The following is a 20,435-nucleotide window of genomic DNA, read 5'->3' as shown; positions in this document are numbered from 1 at the left end:
AATTGTTACAGCCCCTTTAATCAAAGTTGTATTCATCAGGCATGTGGTAAGAGTGAGTTTTTTAGTTAGAATTACTTTATTTCTAATTGTCTTGCATTATTAATATACTTTGGAGGCAGATTAATCATATGAAACAAGACTTTTCTGGTGATTCTCAAATGTTGTATTTAGCAATTTGTCACTTAAACCAACAATTTTTGCTGAACTCCATAAATTATGATTTTCCCATTAACCCTTCCCTATTCAGAACCTCCTTTTCTCTATCTTTTTGTAATGTACTATAATGATGTAATTTTTCTTGTACTATTTCAGGCTTCCAGGTCCCTCTAGGGTGCCAGCTGCAGGCAACAGCAGCAAGGTCCAGGGAGCCTCCAATTTAAATAGGAGAAGTCAGAGCTTTAACAGCATTGATAAAAACAAGCCTCCAAATTATGCAAATGGCAATGAAAAAGGTACGTGTTCTCCCCTTACATCATAAAGGCACAAGTGTAACCTATGAGCCTCGTAAATTACATGCTAAATCTAGCGTGTAAGCAATGTTACAGCATTTGGAGTGGAAATGTTATCAGTGGACTTGCTTATGTTTTGTAAGTGCATCCTCTTGAAGAAAGCATCCAGCTTTCTTCAGGACCTTTCTGATCTGGAGAATATTTTAAGGAAATGTAGTCATTTATATTAAAGCAGTTAGTGATATCCCTATGTTTAAAATCTGTTTCTCAAAGATTTCCTCCTGGATGCATGTAAATAATATTTTCTTTTGTCTTCTCATGTTTTGTGAATGTTTATTCTGAAATCATAAACCTACATAAAATGTCTTTGAATCCTTAGTTTTAGTTAACTATATTAATTAAGTGCCCTAAGTGTTTGGGGAAGTTGAGTTTGAAGCAATCAGAATTTAAGACATAATTATGAGAGATATTTAGTCTTTGGAAGCAGCAGGACAAATAAATATTATGACCTTGATTTTTCCTTTAAGAGACAAATTATTCAGGTTTGTTTTACTTTCTTGAAAGGGTATATGATAGAAATATCCAACCACATACTGATAAGGAAGAAAGGATACAGTTGGAAGTGTGTTAAAGGCAGATTATATATTAACTATATGATACACAGTTCTCTATAGTGTGTGAAGCATGTATTTAAAGAGGCTCTGGCTTGATGCATATCCCTATGGATCATGCATCCAAGTGGGAGGATGTGTAATTTACATCTAAACCATAAGAAAACCAAGAACTTCTGCTGTTGGGAGCAGTGTGACCCTGTGAGGGATGAGGGCATGTTGCAAGATTTTGAGGTAGTGTTTTCTGATCAATAAAACTTCTCTTTGTAGTATTTAACTCTCCATGTAACAGGAAATTCAATAGTGACAAATATGCTTAGTGGTAGAACAGCTGGCAAGTTTAGTTTGATTAATTCAACCAGGTTAAAAGTTTTTTGGCTCTGATTCGAACATTTCCAATTGTTTCATATGGATGATTTGATGAGAGTTCTTTTACTCAGAATTGACAAGGGTAATCTATGGGTGATCTATAGGTGAATTGATAGGGGTGATCTATACACTTCACTGAAAATTTCTTACCTATTAAAACACAACTGGGCAGACTCTAAACCCCTATAAACAGAGCAGTGTAATATCCCCAGTTCTTGAGTTAAATGGAAAAAGAAGAAAATAGTATGTATTTGGAAGTTAGGATTTTTTTCTTTAAAATAGACAATAAAATCTTTGATTTGAGAACCTAAGAAGAAGTATTTCTGAAGACTTATACTTCTCCTGGACAACAATTTCTTATCACAAAAATATCTCCCTCATTTTGTGACTTTTCTAGAAAGTGTCAATGGCCTGTGAAATTCTAATGGAAAGTAAACAGGCTTAGACCATATATGCTGAGTGGAATGCTCAGGTGTCCAATTTGGCTACATGATACTACAGTCACATAATATTTTTGTAAGAAATGACTAGTAACATTGGCAAAGAAACCTAGAAATGCTTTAGATGACCTAACACTTTGATATAACAATGTACTTTTCAGTCATTTAAAAGTGAAATACTTTTTTACATTTCTGGTATCTAAAAGTAAAAATCCAAAGATAGCCAAATACTCCTATTTTTCCATAGCCATTCAGCCTCTCTAAAAAGTAGCAGTATTTACAATAACCGCAAGGTGGAGACAGATGACATACATTATGTGATTTTTGACCACAAGCAGATTTCCTTACGTTGGTCTCAAGAGTAAAAGTTTTCCTGGTGAATTATAGCCATTACTTTTAATTCCAACAAAGTAAAATTCTAAAACCTTTAAAGTGTATGATCTCACACTCACAAATATTTATAATATATTAAATTTAGGCATTAAATGGTCTGAAACTGTCAATAACAAAGCTTAAATTGCATTATATAATACAGGGCTTTCCTCATAGCTCAGTTGGTAGAGAATCCACCTGCAATGCAGGAGACCCTGGTTCGATTCCTGGGATGGAAAGATTCACTGGAGAAGGGATAGGCTATCCACTCCAGTATTCTTGGGTTTCCCTTGTGGCTCAGCTGGTAAAGAATCCACCTGCAATGTGGGAGACCTGGGTTTGATCTCTAGGTTGGGAAGATCCCCTGGAGAACGGAAAGGCTACCCAGAGTCCAGTATTCTGGCCTGGAGAATTTGTTTTATATGTTATGTGGCATTTTCTATTCACATGGAGATGCAACTTCATGTCAGTACTTCCAATATCATTTTTAAATTAATCATTGTATCATGCTATTTTATATTGCCAAATGTGCGTGCATGCTGTCATTTCAGTTGTGCCCAACTCTGTGCAACCCTCTGGACTGTAGCCCACCAGGAGTTTTGCCAGGCAAGAGATGGGATTCTCTAGGCAAGAGCACTGGAGTGGGTTGCCATGTCTTCCTCCAAGGAATCTTCCTAATCCAGGGATTGAACCTGTGTCTCTTAGGTCTTCTGCATTGGCAGGCAGGTTCTTTAACACTAGTGCTACCTGGGAAGCCATATGGTCAAAATATTATCTTAAACTATAGAGCAAACCAAGCAAATATAAACATCGCATATGAAACAGTTCATAATTTATCCTTTAGACTGTTCCTTGGTACATCTTTTTGGATAAGAATTATTTAACCTTTTGACATGGAGATGTTTTGTGGTAGGATAACATCTAAAAATATTCTATCAGATAATAAGTTGATCTCTGTGACCAACTAGTTTGCATACATATCCTGGGCATGTCCAAATAAGGTTAAAGTTTAACAAGATTTTCAAAGATTACAGTATTACAATGACAGAATTCAGAAAGTACTGACTTGAGTATTCTAATTGCCTTTTCTTTTTAGTTATTAGAAAGTATAGCATTTATGTTTAATAAATATTTTGCTAGAAAAAATAATCATACTATCTGTAATGTGCTCCCTGAATGCTTCTAAATGAAAAATGTACTTTCTACTTAAGTCTTAAATGATGACTTATATGAATCAATTGGGGAATCTCTAGAATTTGTAGTAGATAGTAAAGACTTATTCACAATTAAAGAAATTTCACTTATTTAAAAACATAATTTTGAAAGCACAGTGGCTTCTCACATGTTTGGGATGGTAAAAATAGCTTATTTGGAATTTTGTGACTTATCTAATAAAGGAAAATCAGTAGAGAATAACAAACCACACTTCAAATGATACATCTAATATCATCTTAATAATAATACAAACCAAAAAATAGTGTGCTCCTTTCACCAAATGGATTAAAATATCAGTGAACATGGCCACAGATTAATTATCACTTGCAGAGAAGGCTAAATAGAAATGTTGTTAAAATATAAAGCAATACCATCCACCATTCTGTTGAAATGGAATGTAGTAGGGACAAATTTCACAGAACAAACGGTGAAATGAAGACAGCATTGTTTGTAGAGAAGCATTTCATTGGGGAGTCCAAGTTTCTTCCCTTGATGACCTGCCATTCAGAAACTGACAATGAATAATATATTCTGACGCTAGCATTTAGCAGTTTGCTTGTGGAGCCTATAAAATTACTCTAGACAAATGTATGCTTTAAAGAAAAATCAAATACCTCTTCAGTGGAAAGCAGGGATCCTATGGGAAAAAATGCTGTGGTTCATTTGGACATATTTTTTATGACTGAAGTAGTTTATCTTAATAATTGTTTTATAAAATTGACATGATAAATATGAAAACAGCTTAACAGTTTAGTGTTATCATGAATGTAAATATTCCTGGCTCTATTTGGAATTCCCTTTCTGAATTATGATCCCTGAACACATATTACTTGACAGAGTTTCTTAGCAGAGAGATGTTTTTCTGTGTTGCTAAGAAACACCACAGCAGCATAGGGCATGCTCCCGTCTCTTTATATTTCTCCCATGTGATTCTTACATGGAACTTGCACATCTCCAAAAGAGATTTGTTTTCTGTTTTCCTAGATTCTAATGAAGTAGCTTCTGGTGTGGAGGTGTTTTCTTTCACTTACATTCAATATAGATTTGGTAGACTTGATACAGAGAATTTAGCAAAATTGTTTTTTTTTAAACTACCAGTTTAATGTAAATATTGTATTACTCATGGTTTTTTAAAACAGTTATCTAGTTAAGTATTTTTAAAAAATTACTCTGAAATTACCAAAAGACAAAAAATGAACTCTTTTATTTTCTTTTCAATGCAATGCAAATATATTTTACTTATTATGTCCCTTTACTGGAGATTTATGTATTCTGCCATGACTTTTTGCTTTATTTCCTTAATTATTATATAAACCTATAATGACATGATAACTTCAGGTTAATCTTGGGGATTTTTATGAGGTAAAGTAATTAAGTACATAGATCAAGTGATACAATTAAATAGACAATATGTTGTTTTCTATGTATACATGCTCACATATTGAGGTGTACACATATTATACATGCTTATACATAAATTAGGTATGTTTCAAGAATCTGGCTGGTGAACTGAAGCTTCCCTAAATCTTACAGTAGTCCACAAAGCAGCACTCTCACCTTACATATGGTACAATATATACACGCACAGAATGGACAGTGCCTCTACAATCCTTGTAACAGCATTCCAAGTTTCTGTTGAGTCATCATAAAACTGATGATTGAGGCATTTTGAAAACTATCATTTATGGGAAACAGTGTGGTGAGGTAAACCAGGGCCAGTTGATAACAAGCCATATTTAAATCTGAATGCTCCTTTTTTTAAATTTCAAAATGTTCAAAGTATTTTGGCATATTATTATAAAATGAGAATCTAATTATTTACCACGCTAATTAGCATGACTACATTGATCAATCATTTCCTCCCTTCCATAGTGATCTGTGATGCTGAATATTTAGTAGGGACTGTACATGTCACTGACCACAATGCCAGCTAGACAGTAAATACTTCAAAAATGAAGGTGCTGTTGTTATTTTTGGTGGTTTTTACTTTGTCATTGGGCTTCCAAGGTGACTCTGGTGAAGAACCCACCTGCCAATGCAGGGTATGTGGGTTTGATCCCTGGGTTGGGAAGATCTCCTGGAGGAGGAAATGGCAACCCACTTCAGTATTCCTGCCTGAAAAATCCCATGGACAGAGGAGCCTGGCGGGGCTACAGTCCATGGGGTCTCCAAGAGTCGGACACGACTGAGTGACTGAGTACACATGCGCTTTGTCATTACTTTGTAAGTTGAAACTTGTTTGTTTGCATCTGAACAGCATACTACTGAGTGAGGAAGAAGAGAGAAATAACTGAGGGTGTTCCCTGGTCTGCTTCTCAGGCTAGTGGCACTGTTGGCAGCACGTCTCTAAGCTCTGAAGCTAACCTGCCAAATTTCCCCAGAGAATCGTCTTTATCTAAACTTCCCATATGCCTGTTGTGACTGCCACATTTACCTCCGTGTAGTAATTTTAGAACAGATTGGCACTTTTCCCAGGTCATCAAAGTTAATTTTTTGCAGTATGTAATAACTAAAAATTAACTCTGTGAATTTAGGTGTTTTCTGAGCGAGAATTAAAATCTTCTTTAACATCAGCTCAGAAGGATGGTGTCAGCAGGATGTCCCAGGAGATAGTATATGGCTAGCTGAATAGTATCTTGTATGATATCCTCCCCATGTATATTCTCCTCAATTTGTTGAGGAAGAAGGAACCCACACTTCAGGGAGTTATCCGATTGCCTTCACTGTTGTGACAAACGTGACTTTCTGGAGAACCGTACTGGCAGAATTTCTGGGTGGGCCATGGACATATGGAAAGAAGAGAGTATCAAAATCTTCCAAATTTTGGAGTCACATAAGCCTGGTTTCCAATTTTGAGTCTCTTTTCTAAATTTTACCATATGTATGATTTGGAGCAAGTTGCTTTCTCTGAGCTTCAGTTTTCTCATATATAATAGTAGAGATCATAATTATATCGTAGGTTATTATGAATTTAAATGAGGCATGTTGTTAGAGCTCTCATGGTGATACCATATGTCAAAGTATCTGGGAAAAGTAAGCCGTTAGAAAATAATTGGTTATTGGTTGTAATGGAATTGGTGGTGGTGGAGAAGAAGGGGGAGGAAAAGAACAGGAGTGCAAGTACCTTTCTCTTTGGAGATCAGAGACAAGGAACAGTTATAGGCAGAGAGGGGCCCCTGCAAACACAGGCTACAAGTTTGTTGCACGAATGCCTTTAGATGTACAGAGCTGTGCTTCTCCCCATACCCAGCTAACCATTCATAGAAGCTGAGATAACAACACTCAGAAATGTATCTGAGAGACCAGGCTGCTTACTACTGAAGATGTAAATGGAACAGAGAGCAGAATGTGTGGCGGCCCCTACTCTGTCAGAGCTGAAAGGCTGTCATTTCAGTGGCTATTGTTCTGCAGCCTTTCTTGTGAGGAGCCCAGAGACACTCATTATTCTAATGTTCCCTGGATGCACAGTGACCTATGAATTGCGCTCTTCATGAAACCTGAAGCACCTCATTGTGACTCTGTCTAGATGGGGGCAGACTGAAAGTTGAGCTCAGAGAAGTGTCTTCTCTGTGTGTACTCATCTGAGGACAATTTTACAGCTGTTGTATGACTGAGACTGTGGGCTGGATATAGATGTCATAATTCGGAGTCCCTCCTGTCTCATTTTAGAGTGTTATGATGTTGAATTTCCCCTCTACTTGAACGGTGATAGCCGTCTGTCTAGCTAACATCAGCATGCTTAAAGAGCATCCTGACTGGTCCTTTTGTGACCCTCTCCTCTCATCTTCACCAAAGCTCCCAGACAGACACCAGAGGAATCCCCTGACTTCTTAACCTGATTGCAGAAACAGAAGATACACACTAAGTATGTGCTAAAATGATGAAATAAAAGACATTAGGAAAACCTGATAGGCTTCTTTTGTTTATAGTGGTCCCTCACCACAAACTGCCAAGCATCTGGGGGAAGGTTGAACTGGCCAAGATTCCAGAAGTTCACAGAGTAAACAATATTAATGCTGCATAGGTGTGGCAAGTTTAAATGAATTTAGCTAATTTCGACCCTATCATAATAAACAATTCTTTAAAGCTGATCATTTCAGCAGTTGCCCTGATTTCCCAATCTGTTCAAACTCTTTTACTCAAAGCATGGTCTGTACCAGCAGCATTGCCATCACGTAAAGCTTGTTAGAAATGCAGGATCTCAGGGCCTCCTGCAGATCTGCTAAAGCACAAGTGATGGGCATTCAGTAGGATCCCCAGTGACTGAAGCACACACTGAAGTCTGAGACCCTTACATTACACACTTAGAATGTTACATATTGTACAGCAACAACAGAGCTTGGGCTCTAGAATCACACACACTAAGTCGCTTCAGTGTTGTCTGACTCTTTGTGATGCCATGGACTGTAGCCTGCCAGGCTCCTCTGTCCATCGGATTCTCCAGGCAAGAATACTGGAGTGGGTTGCCATTCTCTTCTCCTGGAGAGGTCTTCCTAACACAGGAATCGAACCCATGTCTCTTATATCTCCTGCATTGGCAGGTGGGTTCTTTACCACAAGCACTACCTGGGAACTAGAATCACACATGTGGGATCAGTTCTAGCCACACAGTAATTCCTAACTAGTTGTATTCCACTGAATGAGTTGTTCAGATCCTCAAACCCTTGGCTTACCCAAGTGTGTATTAGAAATAGAAGCCCTTCCCCCAAAAAAGATAGGCAAAGTAATTATAAAATTGTATATATAAAAAAAAAGCTGGAAAAAACAGATAGGAACCCTTCTCATCTCATCAGGTTGTTGTGAATGCTAATGTGAGAAAATATAAAGAAACTTCAATAAAATGTTAGTAGCTAGTAGGCATTATTATGTTTGTAATAATCATTAATAATATTTTCATTCTAGAATAAGAAATATTGCACATAACTTTTGGGATCAATGTAAGAAAGTGAAGATAAATTCAATATGAGGCCATTATGTTCCTATAAACAATAATACAGCAGACTATGCTTTCATTTTGGGGGTACTTTGTTTCTCTCCAACTCTTAATCCCAATATGCATATTATTTAAAAGTAAATACATAGAATAAATTTTCACATAGTTTCCTGGAAAAATCCTATATTCCTCCTGCCATGAATGTCTGTGTATCTCCCTTAGCTCATTTGTCTTGATCTTATTTAATATTGTACAGCCTTTGGTGCACTTCTGAACTCTTCCATTTTCTTCCCCACATCCGACTCATTTAACACTTAGTATATGCCATTCATCTTTTGTGAATCCAATTTCTTTCCTCTGACCAGATTGTGTCTCGGGGAGTCTAGGACATTACACAAAATAGCTACTCAGTAAAATTTAACAGCTGTTGTGTCTAGATTCATGTCCCAGAGATCATAGGAACTAAATAGCACTGATTAATATTTCTGTAGATAGTCAAAATAGAGCCATAGATGTTGACAAAAATCACTGAAATAGTAAGTTCACTCTGTGAAATTCACAGGCATGTACACAAGTCACAGAACTTGAGAAAATTCATCTTGCTTGGGTATATTCTTAGTTTCCAGTTGAACCCAGGTAATCAAGAAATAAAGTTCATTTGGCAATTCTATTCAAGGCATTAGTTTGACATTGACTATCTTCTGTGTTTCCAGAGTCCAGGAACAGTGTTACTCCTTATCACTTTCAGAAACTGTAAAATTGTATTTAGCACTATATACATTTGAAAATATTATGACATAGTCATTGACAGAATTAACTTAGAACTCCAAGCTAAATTTAGTTCTCAAACGTGTCACTTACAAATTTTGTAATGTTGGCCAAGTTATTTAACCTCATTGTGCTTCAGTTTCTTCACATGCAAAATGAGGGTAATAATGAAAATTTCATGCAGTTGTTGGAAAGATTGAATTAATGAATGTCAGATACTTAGTGTCCTACACATAGAAGGTACTGTGTACATAGTACAGAACTATGCATAATATAGACCATAATATATGGTCTTTGCTTTCATGGACCATATATATAGATGTAGTAGAAGAAACAGACAATTACAGTGAAGTTATAATGGCTATAATAAAAGAAATAAAAAACTATGGTAGGGGCTTTCCAGGTGACGCAGCGGTAAAGAAAACACCTGCCAAAGCAGGAGACTCAATAGGTGCAGGTTCGATACCTGGGCCGGGAAGATCCCCTCATGTAGAAATGGCAACCGACTCCATTCTTGCCTGGAAAATTCCATGGATAAAGGAGACTGGTGGGCTACAGTCCATGGGGTGGCAAAGAGTTGAATACGATTGAGTGAGCACACAAGAGTCGTCACCTAACCCAGACCTGATGCTAGGGAGAACAGAGGTGAGGGTGGAAATGATGTTTTTGGTTTTTTTTTGCAGAGGAAGTGAGGTGAAAGTGAGACCTGATCAATAAGTAGGAGCTGTTCTGAAGAAATGTTTGATAGGCATTTCTAACTGTAGGTAATCAGTGTACTCTATCTGCTACTGAGAATGATTCAGATTACAATGAAATGTTAACAGTTTCTGAAAAGAATCTGTAAGTGAAGTAAATCTGGAATAACCTATACTTAAAACAGATACAAGTAAAGAATTGAAATCCATTCACAGAGACTGAAGGTATTTGAGACATTGGACATTTGAATCTTGTTTGGATTTGTTTGTCTGGAATTAGTCAGATACTTCTACTGTTTATAAGAATATCTTACTGTTTGTGTATGAACCAAATGGAGCCTGACAAATATTCTAGAAATGGACACGATTACAGACTTTAAATACTGTAAAAAAAAATCAATGTATTGTCCTATGCTTTCAAATTTAAATATACCATGTAAGCGTATTGGGTTATCAGTGAACTACTACATTTTAGTGAAGCATTTTTAAACACAGAATTACACCAATTTTTATAGTTAAAATGTGGAATTGTAGGAAACATAGAATTAGAAGTCAATGTTGGTGTACCAACTCAATATAAAATAGTTGTCTATTTGTTGTTGTTTTAGTCACTAAATCATATCCGACTCTTGTGACCCCCACGGACTATATAGCCTGCCAGGCTCCTATGTCCATGGGATTTTCCAGGCAAGGATACTGGAGTGGATTGTTGATTCCTTCTCCAGGGGATCTTCCCAACCCAGGGATCAAACCTACAGTTCCTGCTGCATCTCCTATATTGCAGGTGGATTCTTTATAGCTGAGCCACCAGTGAAGCCCACATTTGTCTATACAGTTGTTTTTATTAATATAAACTTCACAAATCTACTATATTATTTTAGGCACATTTATTAAAAAAGAAAAGCTAACTCATACAAAAACTCAATAAGCAATTTAACCTTTTTTCATGTCTCTAACTTCTTTACTAACTTTTTATGTAAATTTTTCTTTTGAAAAATAGGTAAGACAAGTATTCTATACCAATTGACTTAATTACATGTTTTTATCATGCATTTTGATACCCTTGAAGAAAACATTTAAAAGTGAAAGCATTGTAGTTTTATATTTATTAATATTTAATTGGTTTAATAGACTCCAATTCTGGAATATTATTAAAAGATTCTTTAGTAAACTATTTCCTTTGGACATTTCATCAAGACAACTTTGTATTAATTTGACAATATCTAGTATGTTAACAGTATCATTGTTGCCTTTTTTACATAAGTAGATAATTTAATTTTTTATCACTCCATTTCTCAGAAAAAGAGGATGGAAGAAGGAGGTATTTATGGTAGATGAAACTTCAGGTAATAACATGACCAGAATTATATGGTTCTCAAATGCTATATAGTTAAATTTATGCTGAAATCTCTTAACTCCAAACTCATTTTTTTTCTTCTATATGATATTATAACATCTTTTTTTTGGTTTAGTTTTTTAAGACTTTTAATCTAGCATTCATCAGTGTTGTAACAGTCATATAAAAATTCAAATCATAATGAGATTGCTGAGTGGAAAGTAAGTTAACACTAGTGCACTGTAAGTACTCATATGACACTAGGCCTTATTTTCTGATAGCCCTCAAAAAGTAGCTTGATATAAATGATCAAAAACTAATCAGCCTTTTAAAAATGTTTGTTCTTAACCATGTCCAGATTCCTCCAAAGGACCTCAACCATCTTCAGGGGTAAATGGTAACATGCAGCCTCCTGGAACTGCGGGGCAGCCCCCTGCCTCAGCCATCCCTTCCCCGAGCACCAGCAAGCCATGGCGCAGCAAGTCCATGAATGCCAAGCACAGCGCCACCTCCACCATGCTCACCGTGAAGCAGGGAAGCCCAACCACCTCTCCCACACCGTCTGCAGACAGACTGAAGGCCCCTGCCTCAGAAGGGGTCAAAACAGCTCCCTCAGGACAGAAATCCATGCTTGAGAAATTCAAGCTGGTCAATGCCCGGACTGCTTTACGCCCCCCGCAGTCGGCCAGTTCAGGACCCAGTGATGGCGTGAAGGAAGACGATGCCTTTTCTGAATCTGGTGAAATGGAAGGTTTGAACAGTGGTCTCAATAGCGGTGGCTCGACAAACAGCAGCCCCAAAGTGTCACCAAAATTAGCCCCTCCAAAAGCTGGAAGCAAAAATCTCAGCAATAAAAAGTCTTTGCTACAGCCAAAGGAAAAAGAGGAAAAGAACAGGGACAAAAGTAAAGTTTGTACTGAAAAGCTGGTCAAGGACGAAAAAGATCAGATGATGGAGACAGCTCCAAAAAAGACCTCTAAAATTGCAAGCTTAATCCCAAAGGGTAGCAAGACGACAGCAGCCAAGAAGGAAAGCTTAATCCCCTCGTCCAGTGGAATCCCAAAGCCGGGCTCAAAGGTGCCAACAGCAAAGCAGACTGTTTCACCTGGCAACTCAGCAAGCAAAGAGTCTGAAAAATTCAGGACTACCAAGGGAAGCCCTTCCCAGTCCTTCCCTAAGCCCATAACCACTGAGAAAGCAAGCACATCCAGTTGCCCCGCTCCCTTGGAAGGAAGGGAAACCAGCCATGCTTCTCTGGCGGGTTCCTCTGTTGGTTTAGTGGTGCAAGGCAGTGGGCAGAGCATGGGAAACGGTGCTGTCCAACTCCCTCAGCAGCAGCAACACAGCCACCCAAATACCGCCACTGTGGCTCCATTCATCTATAGGTAAGGTGGCCTCTCTTCTCCACAGCTTTAAACAGTGACAGGTCTGTGTACTCAGAGTGTCCTGAGGAAGGTTGCAGAGTCCTATTTCACATAGTCGTTGTGGAACAATGGTTCATTCTGAAGTTAGAGGCCCAGAGTGAAAAATTTTATGAGAAAAGCTCCTGTATCCAGTCTGCTAGTCCTCTTGTACTTCCCCTCTCCCCTTTTTCTTCCCCTCTCTACTCAAGAACTGGAGGCCTTTGAAAGTGAACCTACTCGTTGTCCAAGGCAAAATAGAACCCAGGTGCCATGACTTTTTTCTTGGGCCTCTTACTATTCGTCATTCAAAATAATTTTATTAGTCATTTAAAATAATTATTGTTTTTACAGAGTTTAGAGATATTTCACCCATGGGAGAAAGTAGACCCTAATGGTTAAGGGTGCAGGTTCTAGAATCAGGCATATGTAGACTTGATACCCAGGTCTGCCACTGATCAGCTATATGCCTTTGGACAATGAATTTAACATCCTTAATCTCATTATTTTCAAGTGTCAAAGAGGAATAGTATCTGATTTGCTGAGTTGGGAAGAATAACATGCATAATGCATATAAGATGCTTATTATATATTCCGGCACCTTGTACATGTTTGTTATATGTTGTTTATAAGGCATTGTTTTCCCAGCATAAAATGTGTATTAACTTTCCACAGCTAGGCCTGTGTTTCTAGGTAAAAATAATGATCAATGTAATTATTATATTTATACTTTATTAACTTTTTGTTTTATTTATATTTTAGTTTTCATGTATTAAAATATATAGCACATGCTATATTTTCAAATATATATCCTACTACACAGCTCTAAAAAGAATACGTTTTGCCTATTGTTTTGTGGTTAAGTTTTAATCAGTTAGAAATGTCAGTGCTGCTGTGTCACTATATTCATTCCCTGTCTTTTCTGTGAAGAGGTTACTGGAAAGGAATAATGCCTGTGATTTTGGCAGTTGTATAGTTTATCTATACAACTGGAAAAATAGGAAAAATAGGATGTAGCATTTACTACAAATAGGAAATGATCAAGATTATATTGTTTCAAATTTTATTAAATTTATTGCATATATGAGTTTTTAAGTAAAGAAAATCATTATAATGCTTTGTTTTCCCTCCCTGGAAAACCTAAGTGCTTTAAGTGATCCCCATCCCCACCCCCCACCAGGGCTTTATGTACTCATCCAAACAAATGTTTAGTTACCGATTTTCAGATCTTAGCTTACCTTATTTAAGTCTGCTCTTCTGACTTATAGCAATGATCCATTTTAAAACTGTTGTATTCAAATGGCACGGTGTCATGGAGCCCAAGCTCACTCTGCTCGCTGCAAGGCAGGGCAGTAAATCCAGAGACGGGTCGCTGGGTCAAGGAATAATGACTTTAATCAGAAAGGTAGCAGACCAAGAAGATGGCAGGCTAGTGCCTCAAAAACCATCTTCCCTCAGTCGGAAGTCAGACTCTTTTTATACGGGGCCGGGGGGTGGGTGGGGCACTGCAGCGCCAGCCAATGTGTGAGCGGATCAGTAACAGTTGCTCCCTGACAGTTGCTCTAACGGCCACTCGCCTGGGGGAGGGACACACTGGGCTGCAGACCAGTGGCTGAGCCGGAGCGCTCCAGATCATGCCTGCCTCACCCCCATTACAGCGGGAGTCGGCAGATCCTTTTAACTCCAGAGACCCTACCTGACCAAAAACAATTTAAGATGTTAGAATCATACTCCACATTTCAACGATATAAGAAGAAATTATAAAGTTTGAAATATGCTACACTCGGCACACTTGGGGCTCTCAAGTATATTCCGTAAAAAAACGTCCCTCATTTCAAATCACCACAGATGAATTTCAACAAGAAAGTATAAATCTACGCAGAAAGGACATACCCACCAATTTAGCAAGCTTCTTTCTGTAAGTAGCAGCAGATGTTTTGGGTTGTTTGCAATAACATATCCAGTGGGTACAGATTTAGTGATTTCCATTTGAAAGTATAGCCTTTGCTAATTTAAAAGAGGAAGCAGCACAGTTTAGAGGTTAAAGTGTGAATCAGCTGTGTGACTTTGCCAAATTTTCCAGCCTCTTTCAGTTTCTGTTTGCACTCTTTAATATGAAGACTATAAACGTGAGGTAGTATAGCCAAGTAGCTCGGCTTTCAGGCTGTCAAGTCTGTGTGTTCTACCATGGTTCAGAAATAGCACCTTGTATTGTTGAGACAGTGGCCCCAAGAGCCAGGGTCCCTGGGTTGAAATCTTGATGACATCATTTATTGATCATGTGACTTTGTGTAATCCATTTAAAGATGCTGGACCTCAGTTTTTATAATCTGTAAAATGGAGGTAGCAATAATAGAAGCTTCCTCATAAGGTAATTTGAAGGTTAAATGAGTTGATACTTACACAGGGCTAAGAACAGTACCTAAAAGTGAAAGTGAAGTCACTCAGTCCTGTCCGACTCTTTGTAACCCCATGGACTGTAGCCTATCAGGCTCCTCCATCCATGGGATTTTTCCAGGCAAGAGTGCTGGAGTGGATTGCCATTTTCAGGGGTTCTTCCCGACCCAGGAATCGAACCGGGTCTCCCGCATTGCAGGCAGACGCTTTACCGTCTGAGCCACCAGGGAAGCCCCAGAATAGTACCTACCACGTTGTAAATGACCTTCCACAGACTTCAGTTTCTAACCTGTAGAAACTGTAAAGTGTGATCGAATATCTACCTCATTTGGTTGTTTTAAAGATTAAATTAGGACAGTCTTGTGTAAAGACTTAAGCACAGAGCCAGATTCAGAATAAATTGCTTATAAATGTCATTAATTCTGTGTTTTATTGTCAATAATTTAAAGTAATTGAAAACAAATAAAACCATTGAATCAGAAATGTCATATCATAGTCTACATATGAAGCAAAGGTTGCTTGAAGTGTTTTATAAATTCAGAATAGTTTAGTAATGATAATATAAATCATCTTAGAGTAGACAGTATTCAAGCTTTGTAATGGTCAGTGAAAGTTGTAGAGTCACATCATAGGGCTGTTGTGACCCCAATGTCTTTTCAACTCTACTCCAACACCATTTACAAATTTTTCTTGGAAGATCCTTGACAGACTTTCCTAGTGTTGCTAATCATTTCATAATAGTAATAATGTACTATTTTATAATGATGTTTGTTGAGTGCTTACTTAATGCAAGTCTCTATTACGAAATTTATATTCTTTTTTTTTTTTTCATTTAAACTGTGTCATAAACCCAGGACAAAGGGATATAACAGCATTTTACAGGGATGAAGAAGCAGCAATTTCAAGGCAGAATAATGATAATCCCTAAAAGTCACAGGGCTAGCAGGAGTTTGCCTTTGAACCCATATAAGCCTGAATCTCTAGTGTGCTCTCCTTTGCTTCACAGTTCTTTCTGTACATGTAGAAATAGGAGATATTGTTACTAAGGAAATTCTGGCTGGGAAAATGTCAATAGCAGATTTGCAGATATCTTCATCAAAATTCATTTATAATGGGAAATACTTTACTGCTTTTAAGTAGAATAAATTTAAAACACATATTTATGTGTGTGTGTATATATATATAACATGCATGTTTGATATTTAAAGAAAATTAAATAACCTTTATATAATGAGAAGATTGATGGGTCATGTATATGTTTCCTTGTTCTCAGTCTACTTCTAGGTCATGCTGGTTATTAATTATTCCTTTGGGGACTTTAATATTTGCTTCATAATATTCTTTACTGCAAATTGAATGTTCAATGTCCTATAAATATAATGTTGAGTTTTAGAAGTTAATGAATTTTATATTAGACCTACTCCTGTATAGTACAAGGATATTCTATATTAAGTTCCTGTAGCTCATTTATCACTACAGTGTGATAAAAGTAGTTCTGAATTTGGCATACCTTATCCATTTAATGTGTGGATAGCACTAAAATCAAGATGAAAACTTGAAAAAGATTTTAATTCACTGTAAGAAGTTTCCAGTATTTAGACCTGTATGAATGGATTAAGCTGTCTTTTTAAGTGTTAAGGTGACTACTGAAGATTCTTAAGTGATACAGTGACCAGTTTCCATAGTTTAAGTAAAAGAAAATCACCAAAGTTTTTTTTTTTCCTTTTATGTACTCATTACTCATTCTGAAAATACTGTGTTATAAGAGTTACAAAGAGCAAAAAAGTCTCTGCTCTGTGGGGGTTCAGTATATGGGTGATAATGATAAGAATTTAATCAAGAACTTAAAAAAACTAATTGTTCTCATGGAAATGTATACAACAAATAATGTAGAAGAGTTTTCCTGACTCTTGTGTGAGGGTGGAGTCAATGTATGCATTAAAGAAAAGGTGAAAAAACAGATAAGACTTAAAAGATGAGTTAGAATTTGTCAGGTGGGAGGAAGAATGTTATGGCATCATCCAAACTTGACATTTTTACAATCAAAGCATGATGGAAAAAATAACAGGCAAATTGCTAAGTAATATGCAAATGCTAGTAACCAAAACTGCTAGAAACTAGAGGTTAGAATCCATGATTACTTCATTGGGAAACTAGGAAGAAAATTTAGAATGAATCCATACTTCATTTTTCTCTTTCAATCATTCCCTCCCAATACGTCTAATTTTCAGCTAGTTCTATTGTCTCGTTCTCTAAAACATCCCTTAGTTGTACATTTCTATTTCCACTCTCCTTCCCTTGGCCCAAGACATGGTACCACCAATTTTCACCTAGTTTCCAGTGAGTCTTCCAGCATCTCCTGTTGGCTCTTTCCAGTAACATCGTTCACACAACAGGGACTCTAATCCTCTAAAAGAATAAATTTTATGTCATTTAAACTCATAAAACCGTCTGTTGGCTTTCCATTACATGTAGTAAAACCCAAGGTTCTTACCAAACCCTACAAGTTCCTGCACAATCTGGCCTCTATCTCGCCTCTATCTAGCCCTTAAACCACACTCCCTGCATCCCTGCGTTCCTTCTGTTCTCAGCAAACTCACTTGTCCTACTTTGGGGACTTTGTCATAGACATTCTCTCTGCATGTAAGGACTTTCTCCTGGATTAGAGCAGGCTCCTTTTCATCAGAGCTCTACTTACATGATGCTTATTAACACAGTCTATCTTCAGCTATCTAATCCGAAGGAACACTCACAATGCCTCTTGCCAGAATTGTATGCTATATTGTCCTCTTGTGTTTTGTACATAGTTTATCACCATCCACTGTTTTTGTTTGTTTGCTTATTAACAAGTATGAATTCAGCCACCTCCAACTATAACATAAACTCATTGAAAAATGAGTCTTGTCTATTTTTATTTGATAGCATAATTGCCCAGGACAAGCCTCCCACAATAGGAACCAAATAAAAATTGAGTGAAACACCATCATCATGGCTTAGACTCACCCACTATAGAAGAATAGAAACACTGCCAATAATGTACAATGGAATAAGAAAAAGTCAGAAGTCTTTTATTCCTATAAATGGTAAAGTTTAGTTGAAATATAAACAACTTTAAAATGTTTACAAAATGAAACCGTATCTACTCTTCAGGACATTCATTCATGTATCTCCCCTACTTCTGACTCCCTGCTAAATAGCTTACTTTATAAGGCATCAGGGTCAGAGTGAAACGTCACACATCCCATATGTTATTTTCTTTCTGTGGTCCACAGTGTAGTAGAAGAGAGACTGACTCAAACATAACCACAAAATGAAGCAGGAAATGTTTAAAAAAAAAAAAACAAAAACAGTAGTGAACCAGATTTGGCAACTGAGATTTTGAAAAATGGAAAATTACCACTAGTTGTTGGAATCAGAAAGTAGCACTTAAGCCGGATTCTGAAAGAGAAGTGAGAGTTGAACATTTAGAGATGAGAGGGACAGAAAAGGAAATGTAGGACTAAAGAAGCCAAATATACAGGATCAACACAAGATATGTAGGTTGTTGGCAAGATCAATTTTCCTAGAATACGAAGACTGATTGCAGCCTGATTGTAGTAGAAACTCTTGAATGTCAAAAACTTTAGACTTTGTGTGAGTGTGTAGTCTAGCACTTGAGAGCATGGGTGTGCGGCACAATCTGAAAATGTACTTTGTCTTGTGTAAGTAAATTGTTAGTGGGAGAGGTCAGGGAGGATATACCAGGTTCAGTGGCTAGATGAAGGAGACATTTACTGACTTTCAGGGTCAGCTTCGTTAAACTTGTATTAGAAAGAAAGTTAAGTCACTCAGTCGTGTCCAACTCTTTGTGACCCCATGGACTGTAGCCCACCAGGCTCCTCCATCCATGGGATTCTCCCGGCAAGAATACTGGAGTGGGTTGCCATTGTATTAGAGGTACTGATTATAGGAGGAAAAGAAAGATAAAGAGTAAGAACATACTTAAGAAGAAAAGCTTACTTTTCCATGTTCCTCTTCTTTCTTGGTATCTACCCTCTATGTTACAGTCTTCAAACTTGTTTCCCTTGCCTGGAGTTCAAAACTTGTTACTGCAGTTCCTTGGGACCTTCAGAATTGCCTCCTCTCTCTCCATGTGTCATGTTTTCTTCATTTCTTTTACTTTCATTACTTCACAGCTATACGTTTTGTGCCTGTAAAGATACATGAATAGTGAAGTTAGTCAAGGAGGCATGAAAGACCTGTACATTTTCTCTAAACCACAATATTTATAATAGCACCCAATAAATTTCAAAATAGCTATTAACCAGATTCATAACTTATGAGTTTGAGGAGGTCTATGTGCTCTTTGTTATTTTCTGACCATTTGTGGTAAATGTCAAGAAAAGAGTATTTTGGACATAGAGCAAACATCTGAAGACAAAGAGAGAGAATCGGGGGGGAACATTTCACAAAGGAAAAGAAAAATGAACTCAACCTTTAGATAAGGCAAAACATTGTTAAACTGAGAGAAAAATCAATGTGCTTTTTAAACCCGTTGATTAACTATTAAATATAAGCAGAAACCTTCTATACATACTTGGTTTATAAAATCAGGTTAAGAAGGTCTGAATTTAGAGGTTTCCTTTTGTTTGATATAATGTGTCTTGAACAACAACATTAGGGGTTTTGGGGAAAGATTTAGGTTGTAACAAGATTTTGGAGATCTCAGATTTGCCTAGAAAGTGACACAGAAAATTGGCACCTGAATATACGATGTTCTGAAAGGCAAAGAATGCAAAACCTTCGTTTTGAAAATGCTTACTCATATGGTTTTAAGTTTAACTTGTTTGTTGAACCAGCATATTGAGTAGGAGGTTGTGAGTTTACAAAGATTGAAATGTGAAGCATTTAACCATCTTGCAGATAAAACTTTTGTAAGCCCTGCAGCTATTATTACAGATTATGCGGCACTTGTGGTTTTATGTGAACTGGGCATAATTGGTCATCAGCACAAACTAAAGCTTATTGAAAGCTTGCCTTGCAAACTTGGCTCTGCTAGATTTGATATATATATCTGCATAGGGTAGAGGGTAGCAGTTTAACCTCCCTCACACAGCAGTATTTTAAGCAGGAAAACACAGCCGATGCTAGAAGAGGGTCTGTTGTGTGGAAGATGGCTATGAGTTGGCATTTCTTCAGAGAGAAGCTTGGTAAACTGCCCTTTCTATATTTAGCTTACAAGCTTCAGTGCCAGATTGCCCAACCAAACCACTACTGTTTCTTTTTCCTATATTTCATCTTTTCTTGGAAAAGGTCTTTTTTTTTTTTTTTTTTTTTTACTTCACAGCATGTAAGGTCTTATTTCCCCCACCAGGGATTGAACTGGAGCCCCTTTCATTTGGAGCACAAAGTCTCAACCCCTGGACTACCAGGGAAGTCCTTGAAGGCAAGCATTTTATAGACTATTTCTT

At 37.2% G+C, this 20,435-nt stretch overlaps 1 protein-coding gene across 4 annotated transcripts in view; it reads left to right on the top strand.

The window, feature by feature from the left end:
* Positions 1 to 20,435, top strand: part of NAV3 (neuron navigator 3) — an 899,190-nt gene that overhangs the window by 681,761 nt on the left and 196,994 nt on the right. For all 4 annotated transcript variants that reach the window (XM_055587143.1, XM_055587148.1, XM_055587139.1 and 1 more), the window contains 2 exons: positions 313 to 452; positions 11,547 to 12,573. In XM_055587143.1, the coding sequence (XP_055443118.1) occupies positions 313 to 452; positions 11,547 to 12,573 (1,167 nt within the window). The remainder of the gene's footprint in view (positions 1 to 312; positions 453 to 11,546; positions 12,574 to 20,435) is intronic.

The sequence above is a fragment of the Bubalus kerabau genome, chromosome 1 (genome assembly GCF_029407905.1).
Source record: "Bubalus kerabau isolate K-KA32 ecotype Philippines breed swamp buffalo chromosome 1, PCC_UOA_SB_1v2, whole genome shotgun sequence".
NCBI classification, from domain to species: domain Eukaryota; kingdom Metazoa; phylum Chordata; class Mammalia; order Artiodactyla; family Bovidae; genus Bubalus; species Bubalus kerabau.
Note: the sequence above shows the minus strand (reverse complement) of the source record. Positions and strands in the feature narration are given on the sequence as shown.